Below are 17,962 nucleotides of genomic sequence, written 5' to 3'. Positions count from 1 at the left end.
ATACAGTCAGTCATGGCAAAGGAACATTATAATTTGCATCTTGGTGCTCTTATTTTTTAAAATAATTCTGTTTCTTTCACGTTTATGTTGAATTGAAGAAAGTAAATTATTTTACTTTATAATATTAATAAAATAAAATAAAATCTATGTAGATTGCGGTTACTTTTTTTATAATTAAGCTTCATAATGAAAAAAAACAGTTTATATTGAATTTTACACATCTTAGTCTCTATATACCAACTTATTATTAAGGTAAAGCTATGTCTGGGTAACATGCTAATCATATGAATCAAACAAATAAATAAACAAATTAATAATTTAAATGTAAATTATATATTTTTTATTATTAAAAAGTATTCATGACAAACTGATGATGTGTTAGGTAAATATTGTTTAATTAGTTCATTATTATTATTTAATTAAAAATAATTCAGCTTCAGTTTGTATCTCGCACACAACAGGGTAGATCGAAGGAACCTAGTGTTAAGAGACTCCATTTCCCACTTTCCGCCGAATTCTGGTAGCATTGCGTTTTATGTGGAACTCAACGCCGGGCTTTGTCTCGACATCAGAGCGAAGAAATCTATAGTCAAGTCCCGCGGGGCCGTCCGCCGCCGCTGATGATGTCCTCCCACCCGCGTAGTCTCCATGATTGAATCTATCAAATATCAATCTATAAGAATAAACATACTAAATATGAAAAAATAAACATACTAAAAGAATTATAGGTGTTGTGCGGGCGAAGCCGCGACTGGGCCACTAGTGAAAATATAAATTTCAATAAATATTTAATTTCCTCGAGTGCGGATCGAATTCCTCGACTGGCCTTATTATTTACTATGCATTACAGCAGAGAGTCTAAATGAAAACAAATTAATTCATTTCACTGTTTCGCTTTCATATTTTCCAAAATATTTTTACGCTATATTCGTAAACTTGAACTAAATTATGTAGAAATTATTTGTCTTCATACAGTCAGTTTTATTTATGGTTAAGAAAAAATATCAGATTTATATATTGTAATTTTTTAATTTACATATATTTATACTGATTTTTTCCTACATTATTAAATATGGCTAGTGAAATCGATAGAATTGGAAATATCGATAACTAAATATTTTTTATCTTATGATTTATAATATTATAATCGACTAATAATCATAAACATTTCATATCAGTGGTTTCAACCTGTTGATATCGCGAGCTTCCAAACCGAGAAAGGTCTAAACCCGTTTTCGGTATTGAAGGCGGCTACAAATATTTGTATGCGCCTTGTGAATGGACCTCGAAGACTTTCTCTCACCACAACTCAAGTCTCTAACACTCACACCATCAAATGCTTCTGTAAACATTGTGTACGAACGGAATGACACAGAGACATTTAAATAATAAATTAATAATTTAAATAATTATTGCAATTATTTAAAAATAAATTTAAAAAAAAAAACAGCTTCACGCTGTATCCCGCACACAGAGGGAACATAGTGTTAAGACACTCCGTTCTCCACTTAACGCCGAATTCTGGAGGCATTGCGTGGTGAGTGGACTTCGGTGAACTCAACGCCGAATAGCGAAACGAGAAACGGAAATGTAAATTTTTCGTTTCACGCTGTATCCCGTACACAGCAAGTAGGCAGGGGAACCTAGTGATAAGACACTCCGTTCCCCACTTTCTGCCGAATCCTGGAGGCATTGCAATGCCGCGCTTTCGCGCGCTTTTCCTCAAGTGCGGTCGAACCCACACCCAATCGGTTTACAATCACACTTTGTGCCCCTGCGCTACAACTGGCTTCTGCTGTATATAAAATACTATGTATATTATACCTATTCTTTTTTTATAATGATTTATTTATTTTTCAACTACCGACTAAAATAACATCAAATAGAATACGGTAGTTAAGAGTTCAATGTATTGCCAATACAGTTAGAACAAATATTTCTTTACTTATTAGCACTTTATAGAAAAATTCTTCGAATATGAAATTATAACATTTATACTTATTATAAGATGGGGTGTGAAAAAAAATATATTATTGGGAACATTTGTAAATATAATCCAAAACAATCATTTTTTTTGTCCTTTTATATACCATTTAAGTTTAACTGGGATACTTGTGAAGATTTAATTAGAGAATTATAAGTAGGTAGGTTATTTTAGTATTATGCAGTTGTTCTTTTGTTTATTTTTAGTATCTTTTTTTATTGGTTACGATTTATTAACTTGGAATATCTCTTATATCGTAGTGATTTCAAACCGCTTTCACAGTACAAAACATTACCCTCCTTTGTGCCGCGCAGTCAGGTAAAAATTATATGAATTTATGGTATTTTCATTCGAAAATTTGCTATAAAATAATAATTTTATTAAATCAATTATAACTTTAGTTTGCAGCAGATATTGTCAGCAAAATAATATTTATTATAATAAAAAAAACAGATTCCAAGCCTGGGCTGTTTTGTCAAGCTTCAAATCTAGTGTGAAATTTACGTAAATATAAAAAAAGTTGCAGCAAGATCGTTAGAAAACATATCTTTTGCTGATTCCGGAAATACTAGCTTTCTTTTATTAACGTAATTCAACATGTATTTCTTAACAAAAAACTGGTCTGGTGAAGCAAAATGCGTTGAGTTTCGTCACTTCGTTGAACGGGAAAAATAGTGTCTTAAAATTATTTTCTCTCTGCCTTCACTGCTATATAAAAAAAATACGAGAAGGTTCAAAAAATACTTACGTTATTTATTTTGTCACTTATTACTTACGTTACTTTATCAGTATTTTTTTTAAAAATTCACTATAAAATCAATTGTAATAAAAGCTATTTGGTAGAAAGTTAAGATACTCTTACGTAAATAAAGAATTCATTTATGTTATGAGTAACATTTCAAAACATATTCTCGCAATTTCTTTGCGGATATTAAAAGAAAGTTTGTTTTCTTTAACGTTCACGACTCTAAAGTTATACTTAATGTGAAACAATTTTACAATTTTCGTAAAAAAATCTTAAATAGATAGAAACTTGTATTTAACATAGATAAATATTTAATATCGTTTTTTTTTGTATTCCCTTTAAATAAATAAATAAATAAAGTTATATTGTTGATATACTGTGGGTGAATAGGAACTTTAAGTATCAAAAAATAAACTGTTCCAGGTTCGTGTTATATATAGTAAGTAGTAAGAGAAAATCTAGGGTCAAAACACTCTGTTTACCATATCTGCCTTGTATTCAAAATATAACATTTTCTGTACATATTTGTTTATATCTAAACATATACAAAAGTGGTTACTCGTTTTATGCGTTTTATAATTTATTAATATTAATTAAGTTAATTGAACGCAAAGTAGTGTGAAGATAATTTCTCTTTACATGCACCGCCAGGCCGATATCTTAGTTTCAAATGGTTCACTACGGAGTCAGTCAGCTATACTAACAACTAAGTACAGTTACGTCTCGAGATATGTATAATACGTTATGCCAACCTCACGTCATCTGTTAGCTATGGTCAAGTTAACATTTACCATTTTGTATATAATTTAAGAAGTATCGAAATTTATACTTAAAATCTTTTACTACCACAATTTACCGATGTCTAGATATAAGTACCTTATTATAGCTTATATCAGCAGAGCTTTAATCAGTGTTTCTAGTATATATTATATATATATATGTATATATGTATGGGTATATTTTATGTATGTATTATATATGTATGTATATGTATATATAGTCGATTTAACAGTATATATAATTATATATTTATAACTTGTGTAGGTATATATATATATATATTGTAGCATGTATTATGTTTATAATGTGTTAGTTAATACATATATTTTTCTGATATTTTAATTTTTTTTTCTGTGTTGCGCTGTGTTGTTATTCCGCTGTTTGGCACTCATCCACTTCCATAGGTTGGTTGGAAGAGATTTCTTTCAGAAATAAGCCCGCCATTGTAAACATAACTTTTTAACTGTTTTCTTACTATTTATACATGTGCAATAAAGAATATATATATTATATATTGTAAAACAAATGTTTTACTTAAATAAGTTTGTTAATAAAGGTTATTTCTATTCTATTCTATTCTTTTACCACCAAATTGTGTACCACATTAAAAACATTTTTTTTTTACCTTACCCTGTATCCCGCATGGAGCAGGGTTGGCAGAGCACCTCTGGCGGTGTGTTTGTATTTGTACTTGTAGATAATATTCATAGGGTTTTTACCGCAATATATCAGATTTAATTTCGTGAATGAAGTCATTTACTTTTAACCATAAATTTAACTTATTTATATTTGTATTGTTCTTGCATTATATGAATGGTTGTCGTCTTACAAATCAAATTATCGTATTTAATACATACTCGCTCGGCCACCGAGTATTTCCTACAAAAATTGGAGGTCACGAGTTTTCTGAAAATCTAAGTTCTTCATTTTAAGGTTACTGTTTTTTTAGGATTTAATCACAAAGGTATAATTTCAGAATAGATTTTTCCTGCACTAGTACTATGTGTTGATGCTAGCTGTCAAATTTTAATAATTTTAGGTAAACCGGAAGTAACTTATAAAAAATGTAAAAAAGTATATGTTTTAAATTTCAACTCGATATCTCCAAGCATTCCTGAGATATGGCTCTTGACAGACAGACGGACAACAAAGTGTTCTTATAAAGTTTCCTTTTTTTCTTAAATTAGACAATTATCCTTATATGTTATTTATATAAACTTATTTATGTACTTAATATAATAATAATAATAATGACATATATTTAACACGACCTTGATGTCAGCTATGTGAAATAACGGAGCCAACATCGATGTAAAAGCCACAGAATAGTATGCATGAGTTAATGTAAGTTTTTTTTTCAGGTTCAAGCTGTATTCCGCACGTAGCGGGGTAGGTAAAAATTGCCTAGTGTTAAGACATTCCGCTTTCTGTCGTATACTGGAGACATTGCGCGTTGAGTGGTGGAACTCTACGCCGCCCTTTGTAAAGGCCCTACAAAGGAGCAAAGAAATCAAAATATTAAATATTTCATTTCCTAGAGTGGTAATCGAACCCATAACCTGTTGCGTTTACAGTCACACGCTTGTGTCCCTGCGCGTCTCAAGATTTTTTTATACATTAAAAAAAGTAACTTCATAAAATATAATTGATTTAATTTCAAAATTCAAGAAAAATATAGTACTTATACGAGTATGTCTAATAGTTTTGTAAATAACTATAAACAAGTAGAATTTGTTCCAATTTTATAATAAAATATGAAAGAGTGTATTTTATTATAGGACCTTCTTCTTTCTTCTTTTAAGAAACTGAATTAGTAATATATTTTATATAAAAAAAGAAGTTAAGTAGAATGCTATCTATATATTGCAATCTATAAAAAAGTAAATCTCCCTATACTCCATAATCTGTACTATTATAATATTGTTTATAAATCCAACTTCAAGCTGGAATTTGTAAGCTGTGGTAGATACCGCGAACCTGCCACTGGCCCACAAACGACCGGTTGTTAGTACTTTCTTTCTGGCCTCACTTCCGTCTGCGCGCCTCCACGCGCCAGGACTTGACTCACACATCCACATCACGCGTAATTACATAGAAATTTATGTGTGTTATATCCAATATTTATTGAAGGACAAATATTGGTAAAGTTTTGAAACGCAGTATTTTATTAAGTTTTTTTTTCTAACGTTACATTTATATGTAAAATATAATACTCTAAATATAAAATTCTACTTTAAATATAAAGGATAAAAAAATAGCTGAAATTTTGAACTTATAGCGATGGTAACGTGGTAGCCTGGTAGTCATAGTAGCGTTGGTAGCCATGGTAACCTTTAACGACCTGGACATCAAGTATTTCTCGAAATACAGCCATATAGCTTCTATCTACATATATAGACTACAGAAAAATGGTTCAATATAGACTGTGAAATATTAATATTCAGCGCGCATTACAACGAGTGTAATGACGTCCTGATTTGTTAGTAGGTAAAGAGGTTTATATGACATTTGGAATTTTCTAATATTTTGTATAATAGACGGTAAAATCCTAATACGCTAGCGATTCACGTGCGGCTTCGCCCGCTTAAAGTTATTGTTATATTACAGCCAAATTATACAAAATGCTTAAATATATTATAGCCTATTAGTTATTCTGGTGTACTTGCTACGTTACTGTAAATTTTCATCTAAATTTTTTGATTAATTTTTTCATGAAAGTGGAACAAACACCAATCCTGACAAGCTTTCACATTTTTTATATATATTAGTAGGATAAGTGCATATATGTTATAATGTACTCGTATAGAGTGTAAATAATTATAGTATATCTTACAAGTACTATATGCATACATTATTTATGTACACGCTGGTAATTTATTATTTTATAGTTTTAATAAAGAAAATATCTAAATTAAGTTTTATAGCAATGTAAACGTATTTTGCGCACTACTGTTTTTTTAATTAAAAAAAATAAATAGTTAATACTTTTTCAGTATATTATTGTTGTTATTGTTTGTATTATAATTTTTATATATTTTTGTGCAATTTTATACACACATATATTATATTATATTGTACTTTGGGCTATTAATGCACATTTAAACAAAACTATGCATATTATTTTTTAATATGACTGAACGCCATCTATCGCAAGTGTCCAACAACGCATACCTTAACTCGTTTATTCATATAAACTTCGTAAGCAGGATGCTTTGCTAAATGAAAACTTAGAAGTTGTATCAACTCATGTATATTTACATAGATGGCGTTTAAAATAAAATACGCTAAAACTTACCACCTTTACTATGCTGCATTTACCAACATATTGATTATATAATTTATACATTAGCCCAAATAATAAACATCAATGGGTATATAACCTTCGTTTGCTAGTAGGGATAGAACTTAACCTGCATTTTTTTATTTCCTGTCTGTCTGTCAAGACCCTTTATCTCAGGAACGCTTCGAGATATTAGGTTGAAATTCAAACCATATGGCCCTATTATTTCCTGAAAACATATTTCTATATAAACTTAGAAAAAAGATATGGCCGTTTATATAGCAAAAAATGCATATTTCGATTTCCCTACAGACAGACAGACAGAAGTGTGTGTGATCTATCAAGAACAGAGTGAACCTTAAAAAGTACGGAACCCTAACAAGGATGTGCACCAATGTATATAAAAAGGAATGTGCCAATCGTTCCAAGTAGTTGGAACAGTATAAATATTGGCTAAGCTTTAATAGAAGAGACTACTCCACTTAAAACCGTACAAATTACATATACCTACCATATCACGAACTTTAAATCATAACCTCATTAATACATTTTGTACAACTAGAATTTAGATGAAGCGCTAAAATAAGTATTTAGAATTTTTCATGCCAGAAGATTATAGATTTTTATTTTCACAGAATATTCTGGGTATTAAGGTTTTATATAGATTTTTTTCTTGTTCATAAATAAAGAAAAAAATGCCTGAGAAATGTCGAGGCGATTTTAAATTTAGTACAAAAAGGTGAAATAGAGCAAAAATACGGTATAAAAATTCGTATTTTATTTTTTAGCAATTAAAATTGGAAACATTCTGCCGGAGCAGTTCTGAACAAATCTTTAAGTCATATGACTGAGACCTGTGATCATGTGACGGACAATAACAGCCTTGACATTTGGAAGGAGAACGACGCGACGCCGTCATAAGCTTAACGTTGTTATTTATCCTACTGTTCCAAATGTATAGAAATTACAAAATTTTACTATAAAATTAATATTTATACTAAAATTTTAAATATAAATTAAATAAGTTAAATAAATAGTTATCGTGTTTAAAATATTGAAACAATTATGGTAACGGCTTCGCCCGTATACCATCTGTAACTATTTTATGCTGCATTTGCCAACAGATTGTTTATATAATTTAAACATTAAATCATCCCGCACACAGCAGGATAGGCAGAGGAAATCTAGTGTTAAGACACTCCATTCCCCATTTTCCGCCGAATACTGGAGGCATTAAGTGCTGAGTGGCGGAACTCAACACCGCGTTTTACCTCGACACCGGAGCGAAGAAATGCAAATATAAAAACATTCAACCATAGGACCCGATCATAGGCTTGTGAGCTTTAGCAGAGCGTTGAATTATTTTAATTTTATATTTTTTCTAATAGTATTAAAGAAAATTTATAAGTAATTCATAAAAAAAATAATTATAAAATTCTATTGCTAGTTTATTTCATACAAAATTAATTGTGCATATTTCCGCAAACTTAAGTTTATCAACTTTGGGAAGTACAACGTACTTCCAGTTGAAATTTATATGAAAGCCTCAGAGGGTGAGTTGGACTCGCACTTAACAATTTTGTCTTAAGGATGTAAGTAATGCAAATCATACAATCTGAAACGTTCGTTTCTATAAAGATCTATTATATCTTTATCAAAACGCACGGGATAATTCTTACAAAAGAGTTCAACGCGCCGACAGTATGTCAATAAATGGAATTTGATTCTTAATATATTCCTAAACTATTTTATTATTGTACTAGAGACACGCTCGCGGCTTCGCCCGCTTAAGCTACTAAATTACTTATTAAATAAGTAAACAGAATCACGTTCCTTTTTTAATATATATGGAATTGAACTGAATTGTTAAAAAAAACACGTTCACGGAAGATATATTAGGAAATTTTTTATTGGGGGCATTTCAAAATGCAATAGAATCCAAAACAGTGGTTTTTAATATTCAATTTTATTTGTTGATTGTTGTCTGTTTGTTTGTGCGTTTGTTCACACTATTCTCAGAACCGTCCTTTAAATGCCGCTTGCAGCTCCCATTGTATTTTGGTTAACTTTTTAACATTTAGTATCCGTTTTATTTTTTGGGCTTATATAAAAGATATGTATTAATATAAAATATTTTGTAAATTACTCTAATAAAATTACTGTTTTATTGAACAAGCTGAAACTTTGGTTTTCAATGTGTAGATATAATTCTATTTGAAATGTTAATGTTATTAATACGTGTAAATTTTACTAGATTTTCATAACATCACACCAAGTTTGGTCATATTTCAAGACCAAAGTGAACTAAGCAAATAACAGAACCTATGGAAAATGTATATTGTATTATGTAATGAGGGGTATATAAATTCTATTTACAAGTCACCGTAATACAAGAAGAAACACAAACGTATGTAATTTTCTTATTCTCATGAATGTAAACACATTAATTAGAATTATGAAACCATTTTGTGTCAATAAAACACATGCTAGAAATACAAAATACTGTATACGAGTACGAAACGTAACGTTAGCCCAGTTTACGTGTAGTTTTCGCAATGCTACGAGATTTGTACAACAAACCTTTTGTTTTAAGTTAAGTATAAAGAAAATTCGACTTTATTAACAGGTGTTAAAAGCAATAATTGTATTTTATTTGTTATATTTAAAGCATACTTAGATGGCCAGCAACTCTAGTCACATGAGCGGAGTCACATGAGCAAAGTCACATGCTCCTGAGGCGGTTGCATTTACGGAAGCGACTTTCTCCCGCCATTTTACATATTTGCGTCCCCCCCTCCTTTCGAAAGGGCATATCTTTATTATAATAACTATGTTTGCTTAATTATTTATTATGACTCTATCTAACAAAGTAATTTAATGGTTTTCATAGCTATTTACTTATGTTTAGTTTACATGTCTATGAAATAATAACTATATATTCAAATTCAAATTCAATTCAATATATTCTTTATTCAAATAAACTTTATAAGCACTTTTGAATCGTCGAATGTACATGTCAACAAAAAGCTACCACCGGTTCGGAAGGCAGTTCTGCTGAGAAGAGCCGGCAAGAAACTCAACAGTTGCTCTTTTTAAAGTCAATGGTATACTCGTATTTTACTATTACATTAGCTGGCAGCTGTCCTGCCTGACATTCAATAGACATTAATTCCATACATGCTTATCCATATACTAACTTAAAACATTATCCTAAATTATACTTTATATTTCGCCTTGTGCTAGACCTTGCATGTACAATATTGTAATTATAGCTTATAAAAGTCTTCAAAATATTATAATTCTCTTTGTTTTATAAATACCGTGAAGTGCTAGTTCTTTTGTTTATGCTTATGTATAAAGTCGATGTTTTTTTCAAATAAGTTTTTGAAGAATGTGAAGAGATATTTTAAAATTAGTATTATAATATTTGCGAGCAAAATCAAATAAAATAGCAAAAGATTTAAATTGCGATTTATAAAGTGTATACTAATATTATAAGACTGTACATACAAAACCTGTCAAATGAGAGTCATTCTGTACTAATTTGAGGATTGTATCCCAATTGCAAATAACAAAAGTTGACAAACTTAAGTTTACGGACGTTTCCACTCATTTTATATGAAACGAGCTACAATTACAATTTTGTAATTATTTTCTTCTATGAAATATGTATAAATTTTCACCTACAGGATGTTTTCCTTTATTTGTACGGCAAATTCCCACTTCTTACCAAATTTTATTACTGTAGGTCCACGGAACGTCCTTTTAGTTTTGATTACGCTGTGAATTTCATACAAAATGCACCAAAAACGGTGGATAAATGCTTCTACATTTTAATTACGTTGACCTTGAAGTTTGATTTTTTCTGCTCTAAAGGACTATAGAACCTGAATATTTGACATCGAGATAAATATTCTTGACAGACGGACAACAAATTGATCCTGTAAATTATAATAATAAATTAAATTAAAAAAACTGATGAAGCCGGAGTCTGTGTTTAATAATAAACCTACTTAATTAGTCGACCACATCTTCTAATTGATGTCTTCATGTAATTTGTAAAGTTACACACCTCTATAAAAACCTCGTGGTTTGTGTTACGTAACACTTATCACCTGGAAACAGGTTAAGGCTGGGCCCACACATAATATGCTAGTACTGTTTGTGACTATATTTATAATATTTTAGTGAAAGTTATCGAATATACGGGTATTTACTCATTTTAATTAGGTATATAATATGTATGTATTTTTAATAAAATGTATAGAAGATAAAATAAGAAATATTTATGAAAAACTGTAATATTTATTTATTTAGGCATTTTCAAAACAAGGTGGGCAGATCACCTTTTTTGAATCTATATAAGAGTAGTATAATATATAATTCTAACGGCCCGCCCGCGACTTCGCCCGCTTGACAGAATTGACTGACAACTATAATGACTTCTAATATGATCTTTACTATTTATTTTAATTAATAATCTTCAAATATATATTTTTTACATAATATCATAATTTCTATAAGAATTTTTGATGGCTTTGAATTGAAAAATGTATAATTTTCAGATGTTGATGACTATCTGAGATAAAAGCTCTTTAGACAGACTCTCTTCTTTCAAACGACAAAGTAATCTTATAAGGGTTCCCTATTCCCTTAAAAGGTACGGAACCCTAAAAACAATCGAATGGATAACCTCCTTACGGAAGTCAGTTAAAAATATATTGAGGTATTAAAAAAATAATTAACTAATCATCTCCTAACCACAATAAATTAGTGCATATAGACAAATAATTTTACAATACAACATTGGAAGTCACGAGCGAACTCGCATCCTTCATCAGATCAGCTCAGCCCGCTCTCCTATAACACGATTCTGAAGATTTACAGCTACTTGGTCTTTGTTACTAAGCCTTGATAAGTTAACACGACACGATTGTTTCATCATTTACTGTATATAAAAGAAATATAATTATCTAAATAAAAATGTATTGTATGGACTACTGAGATATTTTTTTTTCAGCTTCACGCTATATCCCGCACACAGCAAGGTAGGCAGGGAACCTAGTGTTAAGACACTCCGTTCCCCCGTATCTGCCAAATTCTAGAGGCATTGCGTGTTGAATGGCAGAACTTAACGCCGCGCTTTGCCTCGACACTAGAGCGAAGAAATGGAAATGTAAACGTAAATAAATATTTCACTTCCTCGAGTGGGGATCGAACCCACAACCTTCGCGTTACAGTCTCACCATTGTGCCGCTCACTAAGATAGTTTGATGAAAAAATTATCAGATTTTTTTATTTTCTTTAGTGTATTTAAATACAACTACCGTATAAATATTAATATAATACTGAATAAATCCATTAAATATATAAATATTTATTTTATTAATATGATATTTATACGTGTTATGTGTATTTTGAGGCCGTCGTGGACAGCGTTTTAGAATAAAACTCAACGACTATGAGTTCTATTTAAAGTCAAAGAAATGAATTATTTTCATTTTGTCGCTCTCGTAGTAAGACAAATCCACTCAACGTCTAATGTTCCAAAAATTGGAAATTGAGGAATATAATGTCTTAACCTTCTGATTGAAATACTTTATGTGAGGTGAAGTTGTAAAAATATGTATAACGTAGAGCTGTTTGAATCATTGAGGATCCAATAATCTGTCAAAGGCTTGACACTGTAGCTTTGCCTCTCTACGCAGGAGACGTCTCTACGTCTCCTCGCTGTGCACTCTCTATTGCGTTGATCATGGAGGACTCTTTGAACTTGTACCTGTTGACCTGTCGGCCAATAGGGCTAACAGCATTAACTTCATGTATTTGCGTGCAAAATCAAATAAATTCCCAAAAGACTTAAATTAAAAATTAATTTATTTAGTGCATGACAGTATAGATAAACATATTAAAATAATTAATATTTTTTCTTAAATACACTTAAATAAATATTCGTAAAATTCAAGCGGATGAAGTCGCGCGGGGCCGCTAGTACGCTATAAAATTATATTTTATGTAAATTATATGAAACTCCAGAACTAAGTAGAGTGACCAATCAGTAGAGCTGAACCAATCGCAAGATTACTTTTGGTGAAATAATGTATGATAATTTGAACCGGACCTATATTAATATAAACTACAATATAAAATAAAATAAATAAATCAGCTTCACGCTGTAATCCCGTACAGCAGGGTAGGCAGAGGGAACCTAGTGTTCCACTCCGTTCCCCACTTTCTTTCGAATTCTGGAGGCATTGCGTGTTGAGTTATATGTTATAGTTATATAAAGTATAATATGTTAATTGTAATAATTATTTAATTAACCAGACTACAATAACAGGAAAGCACATATGGCAAATTACAAATAAAAAGTAAATTTTAGTGCAAAAGTGAAGTCAGTGGAACAATTCTTTGTCTGAACATACATGTATAGGAAAGTTTAACAAATTTCTGAATACGACTGCGACTCATTGAGTACAATTGAAAGTGAAATTTGGTCAATATTTAACTTAAACAACAAGCGCATTATATTGTATATTATTAATGTGGACTTTAAGATTAAGAGACATAACGACCAAAGTTGTAACGCAAGAAAACCCAAGATGTAAAACCTTAAATTCAGTTACGATGTCCAAAGCTAAGCTTATTTTGTTTAAAACGAAAGTGCCCAAAAACAAGTTATTATTAGTGGACTTTTCATCAAATATTTTGAAGAGTAACCGAAAGGTGTTTAATTTTTTTTTTACTTAAAGATATTTTTTTCCCTTTCAGTTAATGAATGCTTGTAACTTGATCCTAATTAATAACAGAATAATAAAAGTTGTTTTTTGTCACTAAACACAATGTTTACAATATAATAAAAAATGTATACATATTATCTTTTCTGTAGTACAAATTCATGCAATTCAATTGATGACAATTTCTCACTATGCCACCATGGTGTCTATTACAACGCGTGTAAATTTTTAAATACATATTTCATGTGTTTCTTTTTTCTTTTCTTCTGTTTCTTTTTTTTGTTTAAGTTAATTTATATTTGTAAATTCAAGTATGGTGTATTAAAGTGTTAAAATAAAATAAATAAATATGTCCTTAGATGATTCTGTCTGTTTCCACACATTTTCGCCATACAGTTTACCTTATCGTATAGCGTGAAAGTGAAAGCCACCAGTTACAATCGAATAATATTTAACCCACGTGTTATGCAATAGGCGATCAACTTAATACCCGCTCTTTCTCCGAGCCAATGTTTATATTTATGACATGGAATGAGGCCGTTTGAACTTGTATTTCTTTTATTGTTATTTCTTTAAATTTACACGATAGTTTACTATAATTATAAAGTTAGTTATTAATAGTTTATTACAAAATACTTTTTTAAAATATGGCTTCGTTCTTCCGTTCATACGTTTTCTGTCAGTCGTCGTTGATTTATAGTCTTACGTGGTAATTAGAACTCGAAAAAAGTTTACTTTTGTATGATATATTTTGTCACGTAAAGATAGATAAAATTTATCTATTAAAGAAATTATTAGATACATTTTAATATATTTTTATTTTTTTTGGTCTAGATATTATCAAGAAACATGGACAAAAAAAGGTGACTTATAAGGAATTGAGATAAATAATAATGGTAGAGTATATTATCAAGGCTAGTAGTTCTTTACCTCAAAAGGTAAAAACGGAAGCCTTATTTTACTTTGTTGTCCGTCTGTTCGTCTGTCAAGACCATTTACCTCGAGACCACACGGAGTATCAAGCTGAAATGAATACTTGAATGAATATATAGATCTATGGTCCCTTGATGTATAGAAAAAAATTAAGCTTCTAAATCAACAGAATCAAAACTGCGCATTTGTGCATCGTTTTTAATGCATGTATAACGGAATTCGTATAAACAAATAATTTTAAAAATCGATTCACAAATAACGGAAAAATCGGGGGGGGAAAACATAAAAAAAATATAAATATAGATTGGACTCCTTGGTTAATAAATTTTAAAATTATAATTATTTATCTTTTTTAATTAAATAAAACTGATAAATAGAAGTGGAGACTATTAATATAACCTATCAGCAAGTTGTAAGCAAGAAGCGCTTTAAAGCGCTTATTTTCCAAATCATTGCATAAATCACTGAGCCATCCTCTAATTTAATTGACCGGCATTCCACAACATATTAAACTTTCGGTACATTAAAATACTCACAGTAGCAGTTAGCCTATGGTTAAGACATATTTCTATTACATTATACGAAGACTGAGAAATATAGTATGTTTCATATGAGCTTGACTAGATACTTATTAAAAATTCAAATATTTATATATTCAAATTTATATTATATTGGATTTTTTATTGAAACTTTAAATACGTTGTAGGTACTTATAATTTGTAAAGGTTAATATATTATATGTGCAAAAGCTCATGCCGCGTTAACTATAATATCTACTATGGAAACAAACCGGACAAGCGCGAGTTGGGCTCGCCTACCGACGGTTCCGTACAAAAATTGGAGGTCTCGAGCTTTTTCTGAAATTCAGGCTTAGCTTAGCCAGAGCCCTTTCATCTGCTACTTCACTTGAACTAGCGGCTTTAATATCAAATTTTGCCCCCCTTTTAAGGTTATTATTCTTTAGGATTTAACCACAAATGTGTTAAAAGTAAGTTAGTAATAAGTTAAAAGTTTTCAGATATAGTATTCATATATATGTCAACTCAAAGTACCCTATTAATTTTGATTTACTTTATAGTGTAGAAATACACATTATTTGTTGTTTAAGGCTATTATAGTATATGGTTTGAATTTCAACCCGATATCTCCAAGCGTTCCTGATATAAAGAGTCTTGACAGATAGACCTACGGACCGACGGTGACAAAGTTAAGTTTGCAGACGTATGCACTGACTTTGTATGAAACGTACTACAACTATAAGTTTGTGATGATTTTTTTTTTCTATTAAATATTTTTAAATTTACGGTTTCGGTTTAAAAGTTTTTCGCCATTCTTATTTTCCTACTCAAATTAAAACATCCTGTTGCCAATACTCGTAAAAAAATATGACTAAAATAGTTTAGTAGCAGCTAATAGCATACTGAATCCATCATATCTTTATACCCAAACTTAATATCAATTATGTTGTTTTTGCAATTTAACCTCATGTTTACCTATATACAAAACAAAAGTAGGATATATTAAACGTCCGTTCACCGTGTCAGTAGCGCGCGCTAACCTGAGGACGCGAAAATTTTATTTGTCACCGCATACGCAATCGGGGAAGATAGCGTCATCGTAAAACGTAACCGCCAAGTTTGATAACCAACTTTCTCTCTCAGCCGGCACCAGTCGGCAGTCGGCAGTAGAGACCACTGACAGGCGAAGGCTGCATCCAGCTTCACTCCGCGGCAGTCCACGAGCCAGCACGTTCACTAAGAACGGCGCGCGCTCGCTCCGAACGCGTCCATATAAAACACCGGTTAAAATTAATTGTGTTTTTAGCCAGTTCTGTTGTTTTTTTTTTTGGTTCTGATGAACAAGAAAGTGTAATAGTTCGTCGTAATTTGGGGCGGCAATATGGGACTCCATAGAACGTAAGTTAATTAAATAGTATTAATTAATTAACCTTTTGATATCAAAAAGTTAATCTATGAGCATTTAAATTAAGTTATTATAAATGTTTCGTTATTATTTAGAATACAATAAGATTTTTTTATAATTATCTAGGACAATGTCAACTATATTCATTAGTTTTGAATGAAAATCTATTTCATTATTATTGTTAATAATTGTGAAAATAAGAAAACATATTTAATAGTAGCAAAATGCCGTAGCGACCTCGGTAGAGTAACCTTATACGAATATTTGTATTTATCTTAGATACAGGTGAGAGTTGATAGGTTCGTCAACTTAAAGCCTTTGTCAACTTCCATTGTTTAAACTTTACCTTTTAACCTATTTTCATTATATTGACAATATTATATGTTTTTGTTTCTATGTTATATTATAGCTATATTAACTACTATTAATAATAGCTTATTCAGTAGATTATTTAATTTGCTTCTGATACTTCTGGTTCTGTAAAGAATATAGATGTTAAATTTATATTACTACAACATCTCTATCTCTATTTTCATTATTAATTAATTATATATTCTTTGTTGCACATATAAAAAAATAGTAAAAATACAGTTGCAAAGTTATGTTTAGAATGGAGGGCTTATTTCTGAAAAAAATCTCTTCCAGCCAACCTTTGGAAATGGATGAGTTCCAAACAGCGGAATAAAAACACAGTGCAATCAAAAAAAAATTAAAATTGTCTTTAAATTATCTCTATCTTTTAAAATTTTCTAGATATATACAGACGTACATACTATATTGATTGACTATTTATTTAAATAAAAAAATATAAAGTAGGTGCTATTTGAAAAAATATATATAAAATAACCTGTGAACTATAGATATTTAGCATCAATTTTAATTTATATACCAAAAAGTTAAATTTGTACGGATTTGTACTTAACCTGGAAGCGATGTTTTTATACTTACTATTAAAATTACTTAAGAAATTTTGTAAAACGCGATAACACCTAGATTTCTTAAAATGTAAAAATGACTAGTTTTCGTTGGCCATTACGTAAAGTCATTACTACATAATAGTAATTCAACATAAGAGACGCGAAGAGCGATTATATCACCAACCGGACACTTGCCCGCTTGAGAAACAAACGTTGCTTTTTTCGACTATTTAAACAAGTAAAATTAAGAAACTCTCAATAGGCGAATATTTGTAAGAAAATAGTTAATAAAATATTTTATACAATTTTCAAATATTCTCTAAAGTTATATTTTACATCTTATCTACGGTATTTGATCGTGTTTGATATATTTAAATTTTTAAAAACCTGTAAGTTTTATAACTTCTTATATAATAATGTAAATACATAAGTATGTTATGCGTACGAATATTTTTTAAACTATTCACGTATATTTTTAGTTTATTTACTATTATTCTTATAACAATAAAATAAACATATTAAAATAATAAATTAGGCCGTAGTGGGCAGCGACATAAGGGTGTGATTGTAACGCGACCGTTGTGGGTTCCATCCCCACTCGATGAAGTGAAACATTTATTTGCCTTGACAAAGCGCGGCGTTAAGTTCTGCCACTCAACACGC

The 17,962-nt window shown here is 30.3% G+C and overlaps 1 protein-coding gene across 1 annotated transcript in view; it reads left to right on the top strand.

Moving 5' to 3' along the window:
- The first annotated feature begins 16,119 nt into the window (after window positions 1-16,119).
- The window catches only part of LOC146531481 (uncharacterized), a 50,527-nt gene continuing 48,684 nt past the window's right edge, over window positions 16,120-17,962 (top strand). The window contains exon 1 of the mRNA XM_085198375.1: window positions 16,120-16,375. Within this exon, the coding sequence (XP_085054501.1) occupies window positions 16,359-16,375 (17 nt within the window). The 5' untranslated portion in view covers window positions 16,120-16,358. The remainder of the gene's footprint in view (window positions 16,376-17,962) is intronic.

The sequence above is a fragment of the Heliconius melpomene genome, chromosome 15 (assembly GCF_056956725.1).
Source record: "Heliconius melpomene rosina isolate 202511_hmr_F chromosome 15, ASM5695672v1, whole genome shotgun sequence".
In the NCBI taxonomy this organism is placed as follows: Eukaryota; Metazoa; Arthropoda; class Insecta; order Lepidoptera; family Nymphalidae; genus Heliconius; species Heliconius melpomene.
Note: the sequence above shows the minus strand (reverse complement) of the source record. Positions and strands in the feature narration are given on the sequence as shown.